We start from the raw sequence: 21,170 nt of genomic DNA, 5'->3' as shown, positions 1-21,170 counted from the left end.
CAATCGCTCTGGCAATAACAACGTGCCCGAAAGTAGCAGTAATACTAAAACACCCAAGCAGCAGCTCGCAACTATCAAAAAGGACGCGTATCAGTAACAGCGCTCAAAATACTAAGAAATCATATCGCATGCGCCCCGCTTTCCGACACCCACATCGACTTGATTCCAGGCCATCAGGGCATGACAGGAAATGAGGCGGCACACGCCGCTGCCCGCGAGCATACCAGCCGGGCTTTCCTGCCATCCCACACTAGGCCGGTCACTAATGTTGATGACATCGCCCAAAAGTACTCTGAGCTTCTGCAACACCACCGACTCAGCAGAAGAACATACGCTTTACAACGCAAGAATTTGAGCAACGAGGAAGAAGTCATCCTGCGCCGCCTATAGACCAACACCTACGTGCACGAAATAATCATTCACAGACTGTATCCTACGCAGTACTCGTACACATGCCCCCATTGCGACGTTCCAGACACCCGGCAACAAATGGTCAAGGATTGCCCACTGCGTGACACATCCGCAGACCCTACCTCACAAGCTCCACAAGACGACTCCAAAGAAAGCCGCCCCATAGAAGCACGAAAAGAGCGCCCCAACTCACCGCAGAACCATACGATAACTGAAACGTGGGAGGCCAAGCTTTCCTCCGATGACCTGGACGACCAACGCAGTCTCGTCGCCCGGTCCAAGGAGGCAGCCCAAGCAAGAAGGTTCTTGGAATGAGGAATCCTCGCACCTAGGGTGAACCGGGTTCTGACTCGGTTTACCGTTTCTTAAATAAAAATTTAGTTCTCTCTCTCTCCCTGGGAAGCGGCGGCATTCTACCACGATGAAGAATGCGGCTCTTGACACCAGCTCCGGTCCTGCCACGACCGTTGTGTTTGGGCACCGCGTTACGCCTGGCTCCATTGCCGGGCCTGTCTTTCGAGGATTTCGTCAAATGGTGTTTTCGGCCAGCTAACTGCCAGCCGGAATCCTCGAGAAAATAGCCGGGGCGTAGCTCCTCCCCTTGCACTGTATATTCCATAAGAAGAGGTCTCGCCGAGCGGCCAAAAGGCCGGGAGCGGTTTCCTGCCACGAACTCTTATGGTCCACCGGCGACGCGGTTGAAGTGAAAAGATCCCTAAAATTTGAAGAAGTCCACTCACTAGCAACAGTCTGGTATCCAGTTGGAGCTCTCAACTTCACGGATCCGTCGACCATGAATTGGGCGACCACAAGCAAGAAATCCGGTCAGAAACTACCAAAAAAACAGGAGCCGATGCGGACAAAGCATTGTCGGTTCGCTTCTTCTTCCACTTGCACTAATGTGCTGTGAAAAAATAAATAGTTTTGACTGTGTGTACATGAATGATACACTAATGCGCTGTGAATTTATCGCAGTGTATCATTCATGCACACACAGCCAAAACTATTTATTTTTTATACTGTACTCCGTGTTAGGAATTTTAGCAACGTGTTAAAATAACGAGAGCCTTATTTGAATTGCCTTCGAAGAGCAATTACTTTATTATGATTTTCCACTGTGAAAAAAGAAATTGACTACAGGACTCTGTTTTATCCGCCTCGCACCCGAAGAGATTGAAAGTTGAAAATGCGAAGCAGTGTTTTTTTACTCACCGGTGTACACACCCAGAGGCTGCAAGGTTAATCCACTTTCTTGGGTTGTTTCCAGACAGACTGTGCTCGGTTGCCGCGACGAGTTTTCACGCTAGCTAGTACATTTTTTTTTCAACCCTGGTGTTAACAGCGCAAAACGTAGACGAGACACGAGACGAGAAGACGACACCACAAGCGCTGACTTTCAACAACGTTTATTTGAAAGAAACACGGCTTCTTATAACATTGCCTACAAGTGTCGCAGTGTGCGTGATCGCTCATCATGTGAAACACGCACTTTGTTTTGCACTCAAGATATTGGTTGTACGTGAAAAACTCAAGTTCTTTTTTTGTCAGTAAAAAGGACGGCGTGCTAACGCATTGGTCATGAAGTCTGGTAATCTCGGCTGCCTCAATTATCTCCCGGACCAGCTAGTCATTGTGTTTCTTCAGCACTTCGCAGCGTCTGAATTCTGCACCGCGAGCTTTACAGGGGCAATCGCTGACATGGATAACTAGATTCCTGTTAGCCTGCTCGACGCCAAGTTTAGATTCCTTTAGTCTTTCGTTTGTGCATCTTGAAGTTTGGCCTATATACTGTTTTCCACATTTCAAAGGTATTCAATATACCACGGCCTTACACCATGGCTTTACGTCAGCAACCTGTCATTATGCGCCAGAGGCGGCGGATCACTGACTATGGAAGCCGTGTATGTAGCCATTACGCCAGTGAAACTCCACAGCTGATAAAATTGACCGTCTTTAAACACGTGCGCCTGGTAGCGGCTATCGAATGTCGGACGCACGAACTGGCTGAGATATTATTGTTGTCTAATTAATGGGAACCTGCGTGATGCTGCACAAAAGAAACGACTATACCCCGTTCGCAAATATAGCTGCCGTACAATTTAATCGATAAACGGCACGGACTGCAATCGATACCAGTGGGCTGCCGCTTACCACGCGTCAGTGAGGTCTTAAAACCTTTATTCAAGTAATAAAGCACAGGTCTTGATAACATAGGTCTAATAAAAACAACTGTCTGTTTATTTTGCAAAAAAATGCACGTTAACTATATTTGACAGTTATAATATGTACATTCATAAATTCAATATTTAGCCTCGTTGAGTGCCCCTAGCAAAAAGTATACAAATTAAAGTATGCGACCAAATTACAGTAGCTCCACTTGCGAGCCTATGCTGGAACGCGCCGCGGTTGATTTTTCGCCCTCTGTGGCGATCGCTGGAACCTGAGTGTGTGCGGGGCCTGGTATCGCCTCCTCAAGAATCCTTGCTCCGTGACAGCGACCATATGAACCAGGGCACAATATCTCGCGGTGCGGTGTGGTGGGGTGTGCCGCTGCGAACATGCACTACACCCATCTTAAGATTGTGCCTCGTGGCATCTCCAACCAATCTTCTTTGCCGGTTGCCATTCTATGCTTACGTCTGTTCTCGGTTACGAGAGAGCCAGCAATTTTTTAAGCGGGAAATGGTTTTAGCTGCCGTTGTCGGCGACCTACAAGTGAACTTGAGCCAGAAGTCAGAGCTGTTATCCGAGCACTCAAACGAGAAGGTCCGGGCACGTTGCGAGAACAAAACTACATGAACGGGGCAACCAGTCTAAACTTCAGAAAACGCCTTCCCTGGTCCCCAGTCCTCTGTACAGGGCAGCACTACATACGCGAGTTACTGCCAAAACTAGTTACAAAAGATATTGCTTCCAATTTTTCTTTGTGTCTGTATAAGGATAGGTGGAAATAACTTCCATATATTTGAATATAGAGGCATATTTTCTTATGAAATTCATTTCAAATTTCCCGTTTGAGCACCGACTGTTCGAATTAACAAGCAGGTAGGTATGTTGCTTTTTCCACTAGTTACCTAGTAAAAAAAATCATCTGTGTTTCGCGCTTGCTGTGTGCTATGTTTACAAGTATGCAGACAGGCATGGCATACACAGGTAATATATTATGAATTACGGGCGAGCAGAAGGTTCACGACATGCTCGTCCACTTCGTCGCGTTCCTCTTCAGTAGCCTCGTATGCGTGCGACAGTTCGGTTACTGCTCGAAGCAGCACAACAATCTCGTCCGCCGAAGCCACCATCTTGTTCAAACACACGGCGGAGCAGACGACACTGAGTGAACGCCAGCCTCGGCACGCTAGCGCCAACTGCCGGCTGTTCGATTTCGCGAAGCTCGTATGACCCGGGCGCCTTGGCCTGCCCGAGACTTGCCGGAAAATTTTGTCCCACGTGGCCACAATGCCCATATGACGTAATTTCCTGTCAGAGCTGCAGTCTGGCTACCCGGACAACGAAAATCGAAAGGCTCATTGCCAAGCCCCGCGTGACGAAAGCGACTCTGTCAAAATTAACGTGGCTTACTTAGACTTATAGGGGAACGTCCCCATTAGATTATACGATAGCATGACGTCATGGATTGAGGTGCACGGAATTGTGCTATCTAGGAGGTGCTATTCAAACTTCTCAACGCGCTCGCTTGCCTTCGAGGAGTTCATAAATAGGACAGGTCAGTGGCGTTCACATACATTTGTGTTTTCGCATTCACAACTGATAAAAAGCGCATAGGAGTACTCTAAATTTTTCTATTCACGTTTTCCAGGGCTATACCCATTCCCTTCTAAGACACTGATAGTGCAGTTATGTGTTCAATTGTTCATTCGTACGGAATATTCAGAGAAAAATAAATTAATCGTCTTTGAAACATGGCATTTCCTAAGAAAAAAAAAATGTTGGGAGTTCCGCCCGCGACCAAACTGAACTAAATGAGGTACAAAAATTTTTCAGGCGGTCACTCAAAGAGGCCGTTGTAATTAAGAAAAATATTTGCCCACCTATCATTGCCACGATTCCTAAACAATTTCAACGAGATATTTCGCCCTTGTCATGTAGGAAACTGTAGCCTCATAACTTCCAGAACCAGTATATTTTAGACTTAATTCGATGCTTCTATGTTTCGGTGTTCGATATTTCTGCAGGAAGTGATGGAACGACCACAGGTTTGGAACGCTTTTCTGGACGACGATTTCAGCATGGAGCTCCTGAACTCGGAAGTAGAGGACGTCTCTGCACAAGCCAGAAGACTAGCGGCCTTCGGAACAGAGGCCAGCGTGTCGAGCCTGCCGCTGCCTGTACACTGCACCGACAGCCAGGCGAGCGCCTGCCTCCTTCTCAAGCAGCTTCCAGGACTGAATGAACTGCTCTACTACATAGGGGCTGAATTGACTGAAGTCGCGCCGGGAAAAATTGCTGTCCGTTGCTACACAAGCTTCAACAATTATGAACAAATCAAGAGAGACCACCACATGGTGACAGCGATCATATTCCTCCACTGCATCGTCACTAGGCACCGCTGCGTCGACATACTTGAGGTATGCTTACCAGATTATCGTTACGTTCAGGTTACCGCACCTAACATAAAGAACTTTGACCCGGTAATGCCAACACAGTGATCCACACCATGTAATGTTCAAAGCAAATAGTTCAGCAATATTTCTCTCCACTGAGAGTTCGTCTCTACAAAAAAGAAGTTACTTGGGTAACCGCGCAACATAGTAAATACACATTTAGAATTTTGTTTTCCAAGCTCTCCGCAACAAATGCCGCTACAGCTCATTAACAGTTTCAATATCGGCTCTAGGTTAAATTTCTTTTCCCTACGATGATGACTAACGATGCAATTATCTCACGGCGGCCATTGAAAGATTATATCATGTCCTCGCCAATGACGCTGTTCTAGGTGCCCAGGCTGGAGCACCGACACTCCTTATACATTTATCGAGAGTAAACGCTGCAAAAGTGATTCGCAATCTCGCTCTTTCCATCGCGTTTGTTTACTGGCCATCGCTGAAACAGCCTCGACCAATCACTGAAACTTACATTACCGGCAACCCTTTCACGAAGTGACGTAACCCTGCTGTGTCGGCGGTGTGTATGAGTAGCATTCGCTGACTCCTACAACTTTCCAATTGGAATGGCGGACTTGCCGATGTGCACTAAGTGCAAGTGTGAAGAGATAAGTCGTCTTCTGTGCCACTGTCCTCGCATCCATGACCAACGTCAGACTCTCCTGTGTACCTTGAACAGAGGAGACGATAGAGGATTTGCAGAAGCAAAGGGCTTGGGAACCTGGCCTCACACTTCATTAGCCCAGGAAGCCACTCGAGTGCCTCTTCAGTACCCGAAGGCAACGGACGAGTGTCGGACTGCAGACATGCTGCACCTAACTTAGTGCATGTGGAAGTGTGGTTGCTGATTTCCTCTCTCTCCGTCACTCCTCCAACCTCCTCTCTACGCGTAAGGTGGCAACCTGGGCTCAGTCTGGTCACCTTCCCTGCGTTTTCTTGCTCCCATCTCTCTCTCTCTCTCTCTCCCTTCCTGAAATCAGAATTTTGGGATGCCAAAATCAGCTTTCCGAAAAGACACGTTGGGCTTTAAGAGGTTATGAACGCCGTCTGGTACTGCTCGATATTGTGCACACTTCTTCCTGCATATACCGCTCTTCCCCCTTTCTTGATCTTCTTGCCCCATCTGCGGAGTAGTCAACGAGAACTTCATGCTAATCTCCTGTACTTCATATGCACCCTTTTCCTCTTGGCCCATACACACGTGTCCCAGCCGTAGTATATGATTTTGTTACTCAACACCCCCACATTGTTATAGAAAATTTTGAGGCTCCTAGCCTGCATTTATGAGATGATAATTATTGTCTGCACAAGCTGTGGTAAGTATGTATTCGGCCGTTTCTTCGTGACGAAAGGTGCAACATCGTGGCCGCGCCAAAATCGAGAAGGGCGCTATCCCACTTCAGAAAAAGATAACAAAAGTAATTCAAACAAAATTGGTTGTTGCCGAAACCGTGATTACCTGTTCTTAACTGATGAGATGCTTATACAACGGGGTACCTGCGCTGTGTAATAAAATATTCGCCACCTGCGGCGCTTCAAAAAGCGACGTCCTATACACAGAGCACTAGGCAGACTGGGTGAGATTTGGAGAGCATATGGTAATGGGTTTGCCAGACATGCTATGCAAATAGACTAACGTAATGTCGCGTAAACTACTTCGTTCGCTTTTCTAGGGAGAGAACAAATTCCTTGCTCAGGCTGTTGCAAACAAGGCTCCACAATGGCATGAAGAGAATCTTGGGCTAAACTGGCATTGTTGATCAGCTACCCTTATCTTTCTAGATTATTCGGTTCTAAAGTCACGCTGCGGCAATAACTGATGAAGAAATCAGACACCAGCACAACAGAAACATAAACGATTTGCCGGAGAGAACGTTTTTTGATGAAGCAGTAGGCAAAACGTTGTATGCAGTGAGGGTAACTAGGTTATCATTGATCCACCAGCGCAATGTCCAAAATTTTGTAGAAACAGACCACAAGCGTGATCAGAACGCGTTTTTCTAGCACCCAGTTCTGAGGCACGCCAAATTATGAAGCAGCCCAGACTGTAACTGATATGTTGGAAAATATTTTCGCCGATGAAATGTCCACCTCTTTTCTAGATAGGGCAAAGTGCGATGCACTGCAACAAAATCAATGCTTACGCGATTTATGGGATACGATGAAGTGCTTTGAGATAGTCTCTTGTTGGCGTGCCTTTCCTAGACTGATACAGTACCGCTGAAACCTTATTAATTCAAGTAATTTTCAAAGTATGGCTGCCAGCTTTCCATTACCGAGTTCATTATGAATCTGCTTGGTAGCGGTTACAGTGATGCAGGATTACCTGATTCAGTAGCGCCTACTGCTCACGGTGTGGAAAACAAACAAGTGATAATGGGACAAAGAAAACTTTTCGAAAGTCGTGGTAAAAGAGAGAACATTTTATAATCCCCGGATACATCCCTAACAACGTAAATTTGACACACTTTACTAAATCATTGCAGTATACTGCACTGTATACAAGAAAGAGCTGGCATTCTTGGCTGCTTATTTTACCATGTGTGTGTCAACAATCCGTTTTAGCTGTACAAGATGAGTGATAAATGTGACTTGCTTGAATTTCAACGGCGACTAGCAGTCTCACACCAGAAGGCTTATCGTAATAAATCGTTGCATGAAAAGTGGCAACAGTATTTGTTGAAAAGAAAAAAATGATTTAGCCCATTAGCAAGCGCTTGACTTCACAGGCCAAACTATGTATTTTCACTGCCTTAAGGAAACTAGCATGCGTAGTAAAAAATTTGACCGGAGAATTCGTAAGAATTGTTCTATATTTTACACGCCTGGTAACGACAAAATTTTCCTGGTGTCCTGTATCTAGAACGGCAGAAGACCGGCAGTTACAGCAAAAAAAAAATTACAAAAGAATTTTTTTTGTATTCAATGGCGTAAGAAACGCTTTTTATCGAAGTATGCTAAACAAAAGTTCGCAATTCCGTCGGAAAGGCGAAGCGCCCATTGCGATAGCAAATAATTAGATAGCTGTATGAAGTACGGATAGTAGATTGATCGGCAGTATAAACTTGTAAATATTTGCTTGCTAACAAAATTAACAATAATAGAATATGTAAGCGTGACTCAACGAGGACGTAGGAAGAATGAAGAGACAGCGCTGTCTTTGTGTGTCTGCTTCTTTCTACGTCCTTGTTCAGTCGCACTTATATATTTTATCATGAACTGAAGCCAACTGGCCCATCAGCGTTTTTTAACTAAATTAAGCAGCACGGTGTCACGCCGCACATGTAGACATGAGCGCACATAGCTCGATGACAGCGGAAACTGTCTGTGAAAATGCTGGAGCTAGGAATCGCGGCAGCAGCAAGCGAATTGAAATTCATTCATGTCTCGCTTCAGCGCGTACGAACTGTCGAAAGCAAAGCGCATACGAAGCTGCCGGCACTACGCGCACTCTGCAAACCTCGCAGATCACCTTGAAGATGACGCCCGTGCTGGCGTGCACATTAGCCACGTCGCAGATTGCTTTCAAGACACGAGCGCTGGCAATGCGTCCCTACGGCGTCGCCAAAGCGTCTACTGCGGCATCCGCAATTCTCGTGGGCAACGCGGCAGTAGACGCCGCGGTTGTCTCCACTCTGTACGGAGCGACGGACGAGGAGGACAACGAGGCAACGTAGCAGCCGCCGGGGAAGAAGCAACCCTCGGTCATTGACTTTTCACGATATTTTGCATGATTGAATAGTAACTTTGCGATCGTAGATCAGGGTTTGCAGCATATATGGCACTGCGACGAAGATTTCAAGCAATCGCATTCGAGCGTGGCTAGCCAGTGTAGTGGTGAACCAGTGGCCATGCCATTCTGCTGCTGAGCCCGACGTCACGATTTCAATTCCCGACTTTTTAACTCTTTAAATCTGAACTTCGACCCAAATCCGGCCAATTTTGCTTTCTGAAATGCTAACTGAAGACGAAATGCAAAAAAAGAAACAAATGGACAGGTCCCGCGCGCTCTGGCGATCGGTTTTATGCGAAGCAATGTGCTACTGCGTCTGCAAAGAGTTACCAGGCGGACCAGCGTGTGGGTGTAAATCCAGTAGTTGTGTGTGTGTGTGTCGCGGAAGAGCGAGTATATGACATCTACAGCACGACGACGATCACGTTGAAGACGATCGTATGGCACGATTTCTGCTGTGGACTTTAAACTCAAATTTACACTTGCGAATAGTTGGGTTGGACACAGGAACACAACGGGAGTTGGGGAGAGACTGTGACATGATTTGCAACTGAGTGTTCTGCACTCGTGCATGCCCATGTGTATGTCATGCGGTGTATGTTAGCACAACGATGGTGCTTCTACTGCCGGGAAGAAATGTTGAAACCTAATTAACTTGGCCTGATCAAGCCGGCACGACGTTGCACAGCTTTTACATAGCATTATCTACTGCTAAGAGAGTGCTGGGGTATGTGGCCGATCGCGGAGGTAGTGCTGAATTAATGAGCGCCCTAAAGGGTCGTATGTCACGAAGAAACAAGAGACAGGGCATAGGGACTCGCTAGCCAAATGTTTCAAAGAGTTGGCAGGCTTGTGGCAGAGAAGTGTGCGTCCAATTTTGGCCTAGTGGTTAGTCGTGGGCAGTTGCTCTGGATGAGCTTCAATTCCACTATTGGTCACACCATAATCATTTTTGTATTAAAACGAGGCGAGACATAAACCTACCTACATACATACAGAAATATGGCTAGGATGAGGCTAGGAATTATTTATATCAGATTTCTCCACACGCTTATCTCGTTCATTTCATTCAATACGTAGCTGTACCATGTCGTAGTTAAGTTCACATGCCGAACGCCGTATATATTCATCGTATGTGAACTGTGTCTGTTACGGTTGCCTGCCCCTGTCCACCGTTGTCGGTCACTTACTGCAGCATATTTTTAGTTACTTCTTTGGTCTGCACCCATAAACCTAAGAGGAGAGACATAAACCAGGAGAGACACTACGCGTGTCGGCTCTAGAAGACGAAAGGTATATAGAAAAAGAATAGCGAGCGAAGAACAGGAGAAGAAATTGTAGGGAGTATAAATATCGTAAAATGGAAGGGATGGGTGAGCATGTGAAGAACAACGCAAGCGTAAAACATGCATGCTCGTTACCTACTCGTCAGGCGTCGCTTACGTGCGGCAAATGATTCGCAAATGAGCACACTAATTTGAGCAAGATGGTAGGTTATAATCGGGATTCGATATTTGTCACACTGAAAAGAATGATAGAAGGGCTCTTTGCGCTTAACCAATATATGCCTAGTGTCCTACATGTAGTACAGTTCCGTTGGCAGTACCCCCTCACATTTCTTATGTAAAAGCTTCCACTTTGGCAACCGGTATCTAGAAGGTCATATCTCTTCTCTGTGCCAACTTTGGTAAGTGTGTGTGTGTGTATTCGTTTCTGTGTAATGACCGCTGCAACATTAAATTTTGTGACTTGGTGAAGGGCACCACCTAATGGAAAAAGTTACCAATAAGAAGTGAAATATAATTGATTGTTGCCGAGAATGTGACTGCATGTCCATAAGGGACGAAATGTATATACGGCAGTATACCTATTCTGTGTAGCTAAAATTTCGCGACTTACAGCACTTGAAACTGCAGCGACCTATATGTAGGACACTAGGCAGATTGGGTGAGGTTTCGAGAACCTATAGTAAATGGGGTATCGAACATCCTAACGCAGATAAACTAATGTAGCCGTGATTTGTTTTGGTCCTATTAGGAGGGCAGATATTTTTATATCAGGCTATTGCAAACCAAAGCTGCCCCCCTCCCCCCGCCTCCAAAGTCTGAAAAAAATTTTCAACCACATTGACATTTATAATGAGGTGCACTCAACAATCTCCCTTATTCCACCTGATAGTACGGTGCGTTAGTAACAGAGGAAAAAAGCAATAATGAATAGGCCACTTGCATGAACTATTCATCGGGCAGCCCTATTATGGGTGAAGCACTAGGCAAAGCTTTGTAATGCTGATATGATCATTTATTTATCACTGAACCACCACTAAAATGTCAAAGCATGCAGAAAGTAAGCGCAAGCATGACCTTAACTTGTTTGTATAGCACCTAGTCTTGCAACACGCTAATTTATCGAGATGCAACCCTGTCTGGAACATATACATGAAATTTTTCCTAGACGAAGTGTTCACTTTTCATGCACATAAGACCAACTGCTATGCCTAGTCTAATACCCATTTGGAATATTCATGATATAGGATAGAGCTCTTTTACGAGCGTCTTTCCTAAACTGATGCAGTTTTAGTGAACTTTGTTGAAGTATTTTTTTTTAATTATGGGCGCAAGGTTTTGATTACCGAGTTGATTGTGATTCTGATGCAATCGTCTCTCACTGCAAATGCTAGAGTACGGCTACAGTCACGTCTAACGTTTATTGTGTGGAGCCCCAGCATGTGATAATAAGAGATTGGTTAGAAAGTTACTCAAATGCCGTGGTCAGGAGTCGGCACCTTTTATAACCACCCAATATAATCTAACAAGGATGGAGTCTAGAGGTTTAAACAAACCATTGCAACATACTGCACTGTTACACGAGCAAGAATTGGTAGTTTTCTATACTTGCATACCTTCTTTATGCATATGAATGCGTTCTAGCAGTACAGCGCAGGAAGTGATGACGCTGACCTGCTCACATTTGAAAAGCCCAAAGCCGCCACCTACAAGAAAGCTTATATATAAGTCACTGCATTCAAACAGCCAACAGTATTTCGTGCAAACTCTATATTGATTGGCCAGATTGGACAAAATTGTGATTTTACACGACAGGCAAACTATGTTTCCAGTGTCACAGGAGAACTACAGTGCGTTGGCAGAAATGTGACCCCAGAGTTCGGAATCAATAGCTTTAATTCTATCGCTCTAATAAGGAGTGCATTCCCATAGTGTCGTGAGATGGCACAAAACCAACGACCACACATAAATTTTCTATCAATAAATCGCTGATGCTGCATACTGGAGCCTCTGAAGGGCTTTTTACCAAACATTATTTTAAAATTCTGACCTTGTCAAATTTAGGCTTGTATGAGTTAATCACGTTTGGCTGCAGAACCATCGAGCGATGGGGATTTCATTTTAAATATGACCACGAAGACCAAACTATGTCGTGTATGAGGATGTATGAAAAAGGAAGTCATAATCGCTATGAAAAGCCATCTTCGCCAGAAAATTCCACACATACTTTTATGAATATTCCGTAGGCTCGAAAACATTGCCCCAAGGCAACCATATCAGCGTACGAACTCTTCAGCAGCGCCTAAAGGCACGTGATACATTTTAAGTACGGTGCCGTTTTTATGCCCGCAGCGTGCAGACATACATGTGCGCGAAGACGAGGAAAGGCAAACTTCGTGTGCCGCCACTCGAAGCGACTTGGTTTCTTGGTGGCGTTCGCGAGTAGTCCTTACCAAGGACAGGCACTAGCAGGATGCGTCGCAGGATCAGAATGAATGTTACAGATATATTACAACTTTGGAACAAGTCGAACTGCACGGAATTAAAAATGACTCCCCGAAAGTCTTGCAACAAAGTTCGTTAAGCACGCTATCGTCCTCGAGCACTGGACGATTAACGCACGGCGCAAACACGCGCCACGCTAGCACGAAGCAGATTCTCGATTGGCCTCGAGTGCCGCCAAATCAGATCGTGGTTCTGGCACGTAAAACCCCGTGATATAATTAATTTTATTTAGGCGCAGCCAAGAGATATTATTGTTTCAAAGGATGATCTGGTAGCCTATTCTTTATACTATTGACAAGATCAGCTAAACAGTGGCGTTCAACTGATGCACGTTTCGTAAAATGAAGCCATAGCTCTTTATATCTTTCTTACCTCTCAAGCTTTTTTTTTCCTTAGAAGCGTTTTACACCCACCGTGGTTGAGTGGTGGCTTTGGCGTTGCGCTGCTAAGGAAGAAGTCGCGGGTTCAAATGCTGGCGCCGGCGGCCATTTTTCAATATGTGCTAAATCCAACAGTGCCCTTGTGGCGGGCATTGGTTGCACGGTAAAGAACCCCAGGCGGACAAAATTAATCCGGAATCCTCCAATACGGCGTGTCTCCTAGTCATATCGGGGTTTTGGCATGTAAAACGCCAGAATTGAATTTCTAACTTTATGAATTTCTTCCATTTCTCATTAATTTACATGCTACGCTCCAACTTTATGAACTCTTTCTGAATGGGTCATATTTACGTTCGAGAAGACATCTATGTGTGCTAAAATGATTTCGTTCATTTTAGGCGTATGTATTCTTAACGGCACATCTAATATTGAGATTGCATTTATTAGTCATTTTCACTCTCCCAACCCAGCTCATCTTTGTTTTTCTGAAAAATTCCTGCAAATATTGAACGTGTCATTAGATATGGCAGTTCTTCAGGATACTTCATTTTTAATTTCTCGTGTTCCCTTAGAAACTACAGCTACGACTCACCACTGGCAAATCTCTTCTTCAACGCTTCTAGTGATTCTCAACAAACCTTTTATAAAGCTCCCGACCCTATATTAAGTTCTGCATGTACAAACACTAAAATTTACCTGTTCCCAACCCAAAATAGTATTCCGATTGTAGTAGCGCTTCCGGCATTAAAAAAATTTGGCGTTACACATGTATTCGTTCGAATAGGAAAATTGGAGTTAGCATTGAGTTACAGCTTCCTCTGAAGTGGAAGCTTTAGCCTGTGTTTCTTATCTAAGCTCATAAAAATGGAGAAATTGTTTTTGCTGACAACCACTTCACTGAATTTGATGAAACCATTTAAATTCGAACGAGAAAGTTACAATCTACTGGATACATAAGAAGCAGCGCTGTTTGTCCCTTTCTCACATCCTGTTATATTGCGTTATGACTCACGTTAAGGCCGTCAATGCCTTGATAAATTCGAAATTCTAGAATTTAAAGCAGAATTTGTGGTTACAAGTCTAAGTTAGCAATTAAGAAAGCCTACTCTTAAGCGTAACAATACTGCTGCACACCTCAGAAATATACCACTAATTTTGAGTAGGACTTCAAAAAATTTGAAAAAGTTGTAACAAACTTGCACAAGCTGTAAATTTATGTATCAGATTTGTTCGCATCTGGTGCTACAACATAGGCAAATCACAGAACGCCAATATTTGTTATTGGTGCTGTGTTACGGATTTCTGAACAGCGCATTGCAAATTGTTGAAACGTTCCGAGTTTTACAATACTTTCAGAACGTCCAGGCCCTCAATCAAGATTCTCCTTTCTACAGCCAGTAAAATTTCGCTCTTACCTCAAATTTCATAGATGTCGTTTCAGTGGTTGTCCCATAAAAGCATTTCAGCGTTTTGCATGTTTCAATAGGAAAGTTCAAGTGTGCGCGAAAGTAAATCTTTTTTAGGTCTATGGATTCTAAATACTTTGCTTTCATATATGAATCAAATTTTCGTACGAATATAAGTTTTTACAACCACCTGCAGGTGTTCGAAATTTACTCGCGACGCGAGAAAGCACACGTGCTCGCAGCCCTGGTACGAAGTTGTAAACCTGCTGGTGGAAAATCACAAGTTATTTCTTTAATATTACCTCGGGAAGCATGAAATCGGCATTTACCCCCCATTTGGTCCAATCGAAGGATACGCCTGCTAAGGAAGGGTGAAGAGACGGCTAGCGGTATGTGGCCGATGACGCTTGCTTAACGAGCAAAGCACAATGGGATAATTGGCTGTCAGAGGCGGGTGACTACCACGGCGACCGCACAGAACGCGTAAATGGCCTATTCATCAGGCACTGCGCGCATCATGCCCATTGTGACAACCTCTAAGAGCGTGGCCAATTGACGGCTGCAGGGATCTTCTTCTGGACGACCATTTACTTGACAAGTTCCCGCGAGCCAAAAGTGCCGCATCGATAGCTTTTATAGTCGTATGGACCACAATTGCCACGCTGCTAGGTTATCGGTTTTTCTAAAGGGGGTACACAGTTACGAGCTCTGTACGGGGCGACACGGCATAGGTGAATCACCCTGCCGCCTTAGCTTCCAGGTGCTGCCTGTTAGTATTTGATTGTACCCATTGTCTTATGCTCTGAGACTTTGCGCGGGACTGTGTTTGTAACTCTCTCCCTTCTGGCGCACTTTTGTACGTTGTTTCAGGGAGATTGGGGCAAACACCTGAAACTTAAGTAAACGTAAGCGAGCGTAGACGAAGCCCAACGCATCGTTTTGAAAATAGGATATGCACTTGGGGAAGCGAGCAAGGAGCTAATAATGGCCAGTCCAAGTTCGAGCGCCGAAAACATAAAAGATGGCCACGAAAGTCGAGGAAGAACTTGGAAAATGCCCAAGCAAAGAGTATGAATATAGTGAGCTTGTAAGTGTAGTAACGACAGAAATACAGGAAAAGAAGGAACATGCTCATTGGAAAGGCAAAAAGAAACCGAAAGCTGGTGGAACAGGGTGATACGAGCAGTGATCGCCGAACGACAGAAAGCATCCCGAGAGCACAGGTAGGCAGAAAGCCCAGTTTCCACGGGGTGAAGTAGCCAGAAAATAAGAAATATACGGGCAGAAACAATTTATGGTTCAAATACTGGTTCATGCAAACATAAAAGGTGAAAGTGAAAGTCGGCTGTTAGAAATACGTGAGCAAAAAAAGACCGCATCTAGAATATTTTGGAACGACATAAACATATTAGGTAGGAAGTCTACAAAAATAGAAAAAACGTATCCTACGTAGACGAAGTTGGAAACAAATTTGAAGAGAAAGGGTCATTAAATTACATCCGCAAAAACAGCAGCCGAATCTTTCCCAGGATATGACAAGGTCGAATTTGAGGGAAAATTACTGGGTCCCTTAAAATTTCCCTTAAGAAATAAATGGCGAAAGCTTACTCTTCCTCCTCTTATCATTCGCCTCTTTCAATTTGCCTCTTATCTCTTTCTTCTTTCTTTTAGGGCGCTAGAAGCAAGTAATACCACGTTCCATCTCTTATACAAACAAGTGGGTACAGTAGTAGAGCAGCAGCTTCCAGGTTTGCTTTATGCGGACCACATTGTGTTCATAGCTAACAAGCAATGTGATATGCAGCGCTTGGATAGTATCGTTAATAGCGTTAGGTGATAAGTTAGGTCTTGAATATTGTGTTCAGAAATCAGGTGGTGTGGTATTCAATGAAAACAACGAACAGATAATGACAATACAGGGCCAGGAAATACTTTGTGTAAAAGAATATAAATACATTGGTATATGGGTATAAAGAAGGCAAAAGATATATGGAAACACAGGCAAAACTAACAGTAAAGGGGAAGAGAAATGCGACCATAATGAAACAGCGCTATAGTCATAAAATAGGTACGAGGTGCTCCGGAGTATGTGGCAAGGTGTAATGGTTCAAGGACTTACATTTGGAAACGCGATTGTTTGCTTGAAGTCAGGGGTACAATGTGGACTCGATGACAACCAAAGGACAGTGGTACGCCTCGCATCGGGCGCTCACGGGATGACTACAAATGAAGCTGTCCCCTGTGATATGGGCTAGACAATTTTGAAGTGAGGGAAGGTCTAAGTAAAATTGATTGTGAAGAACGACTGAGGGATATGGAAGTACGTAAATGGACTGGGAGAGTGTTCAGATAATTTTACAGGGGCAACATTGATTCACAGTAGAGGAAAAGAACTAGGAAGCTTTCCAGCAATTATATGACGAGTATGGTGAGCAACAAAGAACGTCAAGCGGCAACTCACAGAGGCTACGACAATATTATGGGGTGGCGGCAATGGAACAGAAACTTGCTACGAGTAACTACATAAGAGCAAGAAATGAAATCAGGAAAGAAGCAATTTATGATAACTCAAAGAGAAGCTCATTACTTGTCAAATCGAGATCAGGGTGTCTTAGAACACGCCCTTATAAACCGAGATACAACAAGGAAGAAGCATGTGCTTGCTATGGTAAAGCTAGGGAAACGATGGAGCATGTTTTATTAGAATGTGATCTGCCCAGGGGTGTATTTAGGCCCCACTGGCCTCCTTCAAGCCCTTGGGTTCAGCGAAGGCATGGCGAAAACAAATATGTCCGCAATAGATTAGTGAGAGGCGATTGGAAGATTGGTAGGAGAAAAGTAGGGAAAGGACAAACATGGGAGGCGTACAGAAATAAAATTGCCAAAATGGGTTCATAAAGATGTGTGATGGGAGTTCCTCGGGATTATTTTCATGTTTTTCTTTTTAAGATCGGTAAGATCTTAGCAATATAATAGCAAGAGATTGGTGGCGCAACCTACCAACACCATTTTAAAAGGAACGCTCATAGCATCCATCCAGCTTGAATAGTCGGCGAGCCACTCCCGCGACGATGCTTGTACAAGATTGGCGATCGGTGTACCGGTGGACCATAGTGAACAATACTCGTCGGTGTTCGGGCTGACCGAACAATAGAAAACATCGCCCTGTTCCCCCGACTAAGCGTTCTGGACTCGCGGTGCTTCAAACATATGGCGGCTCTGCCAACATAGGGTCACACTGTGTGTTGCTGTTCTACCTTGCATTTCTATGTGTAATAGGCCTACGCGAACATCAGCGCAATCGTCTATGAAGGCGCTGCTGCGGTATTTAAGACACTGGACTTTCTGACAAATTGTGACTTCACTGTGTGACGCAGGATTGTACGGTGACACTGCATAACACTAGGAACGGCTGTGTGGACTGCGTGACAGTGCCCACAGAAACAGTTTGTGTGTACGTGCCTGTGTGTGTAGCTTCCTTTTTTTCCTTTTTTTAATCCTTCTCTCTCTCACCTATCGCATCCCCTTGCCCCTCCCTAAGTACAGGGTAGCCAAACGGAGATCATCATCATCATCAGCAGCAGCAGCAGCAGACTGGTTACGCCCCCTCCAGGGCAAAGGCCTCTCCCATACTTCTCCAACCCCGGTCATGTACTAATTGTGGCCATGTCGTCGATGCAAAGTTCTTAATCTCATCCGCCAACCTAACTTTCTGCCGCCCCCTGCTACGCTTCCCTTCCCTTGGAATCCAGTCCGTAACCCTTAATGACCATCGGTTACCTTCCCTCCTCGTTACATGTCCTGTCCATGCCCATTTCTTTGTTCTTTATTTCAACTAAGATGTCATTAACTCGCGTTTGTTCCCTCACCAAATCTGCTCTTTTCTTATCCTTTAACCTTAAACCCATCGTCTTTCTTTACATAGCTCGTTGCGTCGTCCTCAATTTAAGTAGAACAAACGGAGATAATCTCTGGTTAACCTCCCTGTCTTTACTTTGCCTTTCTCTCTCTCTCTCTCTTGTAAGAAATTGTAAATATCAGTTTCAAATGTGTCTGCTTCCATCCACCTTAAGCTTCCTGCGAACTTATCGCCCCGGCAGTATTGTTCACTTGCGGATGTCCTCCCTGTCGGTGTGTATCGGACGCCCAACTAGAAAAAGAATATCTCTACTTTTGAGACGGACGAAGAAGCTGTATCCTTACTGAAGTACTACCAAGAAACTTTCTATCCTAAAATATGTCAATTGTGCTCTCTTCTATATTGAGGTCAAATATGTCATCGTTTCGTTAGGAAAGGACAACGCTTGCATTCAGTTCGGTATTTGTCGTTGTTGCCGCTACTAAAACGCAGAGGTTTCAACTGTTGTATAATGCAGATACCACTACTGAAGCCGGGGGTTTACATAACCATGTATTTTTTTTTCGCAGTTAAGACTCCAGCCACGGGAACAGCGTAACCTCGATTCACTGATGTGCAACACCATGAAGCGGATCACTTCACTCAGCTGCTTTTACCTGAGTGATTCAGATTTAAATAATACATCGATCACGGTTGCGGTCTTCTCAGCTGTCACTCGTCTGTTGCGGTCGCGACTCGCCGCACTATCTCTGGACCACGTGCGACTGACCAATCTTTCCAAGGAAGCGTGTGCTTCGCTGGATGCTTTCATGACGGCAGTTTCGGAGACAAGCGCACTCAAGTGGCTCAGAGTCGTCAATACGCTCTTCCCAAACGAGGTAACTTGCGTGCGTGCGTCTGTATGTGTGCGTGTATGTGTGTATGTATGTGTGTGCGTGTGCGCCAACAAATGTGACGCAGTTGCTTAGTGGATAGGGTAGCCCTGAAGCGAGTGCAGTTTATAAATCTCTGCAAGCGGAAGAATAAAGATACACAGAAATACTTCTCAAGCACGCTCTTTTATCCCTGCGATATGTGCTGTTATTCAAGGTGACAACCATAAAATAAATTCTTGCGTTTGATTTCCCAAAGCCAAAGTGTGCGCCTCAGTTGAGGGCTCCGGAATATTCTCGACATTTTGTGCGAGAAATTCTTTACCGCGAAGCTGTATTGGCCACCTCACAATGGGTCTGTCGTGTCCGCAGGGAAGACACTCGGGAGGCTTGTGCCGCTGGGGTTCTTGCAGCACCAGCATATGGCGCTCGCCTCCGCGGCAGCGTCGGCGCCAGCCCTTCGGGGTAAATATAAAATAACAAGAAATCTGGCCTTCTTGCATAGCGTTTCTTGCAAAGATTACGGCTGCATACGTTGCAGCCGCCGGGAAGCGGCAACTGTAGCATACGAAGAGCGGAGCGATGTAACTACACCTTCGTGCTTAAAAGAACCCGCCTAGGAACCGATTTGTGGTGTGACAGTGCTATGGGAAGGCCTCGTATAGTGAGGACTTCTGAAGTCAAGCGGGCATACGAGGTGCGGCGTAAGTGTGGTTAAGTCAATCAGTCTAGTCCACTCTTTGTAGGTGCACAAAGTAGCGGCGGAAGACAAGTCGCAAGCCGTTGAACCGGTATAGCCTAATAATTAGGTAACGTACATGTGAATGTCCCCATGTGAATCATTTGAAACTACGTCTCAATGGATAATTGTTCTAGTTGTTCACAGCTTCGCTGTCGAACCACCTTAACAGCGAGGATTATAGACCAATTTTTTTCTTAGTGTACCAAATTTCCATGTACGAGGGCTTTTGTATTCCTTCCGCGTGTACACGTGGGCATAGAGTCAGAGATGAAACCAGACCGCGGACGAGGGAGCACGTTACTGCCTCTAAGCCCAACGCTCTTCAGGAAAATTTACAGCAACACGTCACCAGGTGGTCATAATTATATCCAGTGAACCCCACCACATCGGTAAAGCTATGATGGCGGTGTGCACAGTGAGTGTACTAATTTATTATCAATTAATGGTTGATGTGTAACTTCTTCAATAAAAAAAGCTAGCAGACATCAACAAGTCGGCCTGCTTGTATTTCGTCGGGTATCGCACTAAAGGAGTTGGAAAGCGCTAGATAGAAGATAGATAGAACAACTTTATTGAAGAATAAAACGCTCAATGGTTGGAGCCCCTAGACAAGGGCCCCACTGGCTTCCGCACGCCGTTTCGCTTATCGGATGATGGCCCTTTGGACCTCTTCCTGTGAGCTGGACAGCGCCGCCTCCCATTGTGTATGATCCGTAATTTCTGTGTTTGTCTTTTGTGTATATGCCGTGCATGCCCATGAGATGTGGTCTAAGGTTGGCGTGGCTCCGCACCATGGGCATGTGTCCGCATATCTTTCAGGGTGAATTTTATGGAGAATGTGCAGGTTGTTATATGTATACGTTTGCAGCTTTCTCCATATAACCTGTTCTTCCTTACTAAGGTTTTTATCTGGGGGTGGTAGTTTCATTCTATTTCCTCTGTGGTAGTTTAAAATTGCAGAGTAGTTCTGGTCAATCGGGATCAGGTCTTAAGAGGTGTCCTGTGAGCAACCGTGGTGTGTAGCATGCGCACGAGCTACTCTGTCAGCCTCTTCGTTTCCCTTGATTCCCTCATGACTGGGTACCCATGTAAGGTGAAATCTGGCTCGGGGTTTTATATCTCGTAGAATCCTATAGGCTGCGGTGCATACTCTGAGGTATCTTCTGCATGCCGCTTGAGAGTCTGATAGGATGGTTATTTGTTGTTGGTTTGGTTCCGTCGCTTTGATAGCAAGGGCTATTGCGATTTCTTCTGCTTCCACGATAGTGGTGTTGCGAGTGGAGGCGCTAATGATTTCTCTGCCCAAATAGTCAGTGACAGCAGCTACCGTTCTTTTCTGCCTGCCTGGGTATCC

General features: G+C 45.1%; 1 protein-coding gene across 1 annotated transcript in view; it reads left to right on the top strand.

Moving 5' to 3' along the window:
- The window catches only part of LOC142579954 (uncharacterized), a 62,539-nt gene extending 43,335 nt beyond the window's left edge, over positions 1–19,204 (top strand). Inside the window, exons 2-3 of the mRNA XM_075690637.1 lie at positions 4,605–4,997; positions 18,772–19,204. Coding sequence (XP_075546752.1) covers positions 4,611–4,997; positions 18,772–19,170 — 786 coding nt within the window. The 5' untranslated portion in view covers positions 4,605–4,610 and the 3' untranslated portion in view covers positions 19,171–19,204. The remainder of the gene's footprint in view (positions 1–4,604; positions 4,998–18,771) is intronic.
- The last annotated feature ends 1,966 nt before the right edge of the window (positions 19,205–21,170 follow it).

This window comes from Dermacentor variabilis, chromosome 4, assembly GCF_050947875.1.
Source record: "Dermacentor variabilis isolate Ectoservices chromosome 4, ASM5094787v1, whole genome shotgun sequence".
NCBI lineage: Eukaryota > Metazoa > Arthropoda > Arachnida > Ixodida > Ixodidae > Dermacentor > Dermacentor variabilis.
The sequence above is the reverse complement of the archived record's forward strand: the minus strand, read 5'-3'. Positions and strand labels throughout refer to the sequence as shown.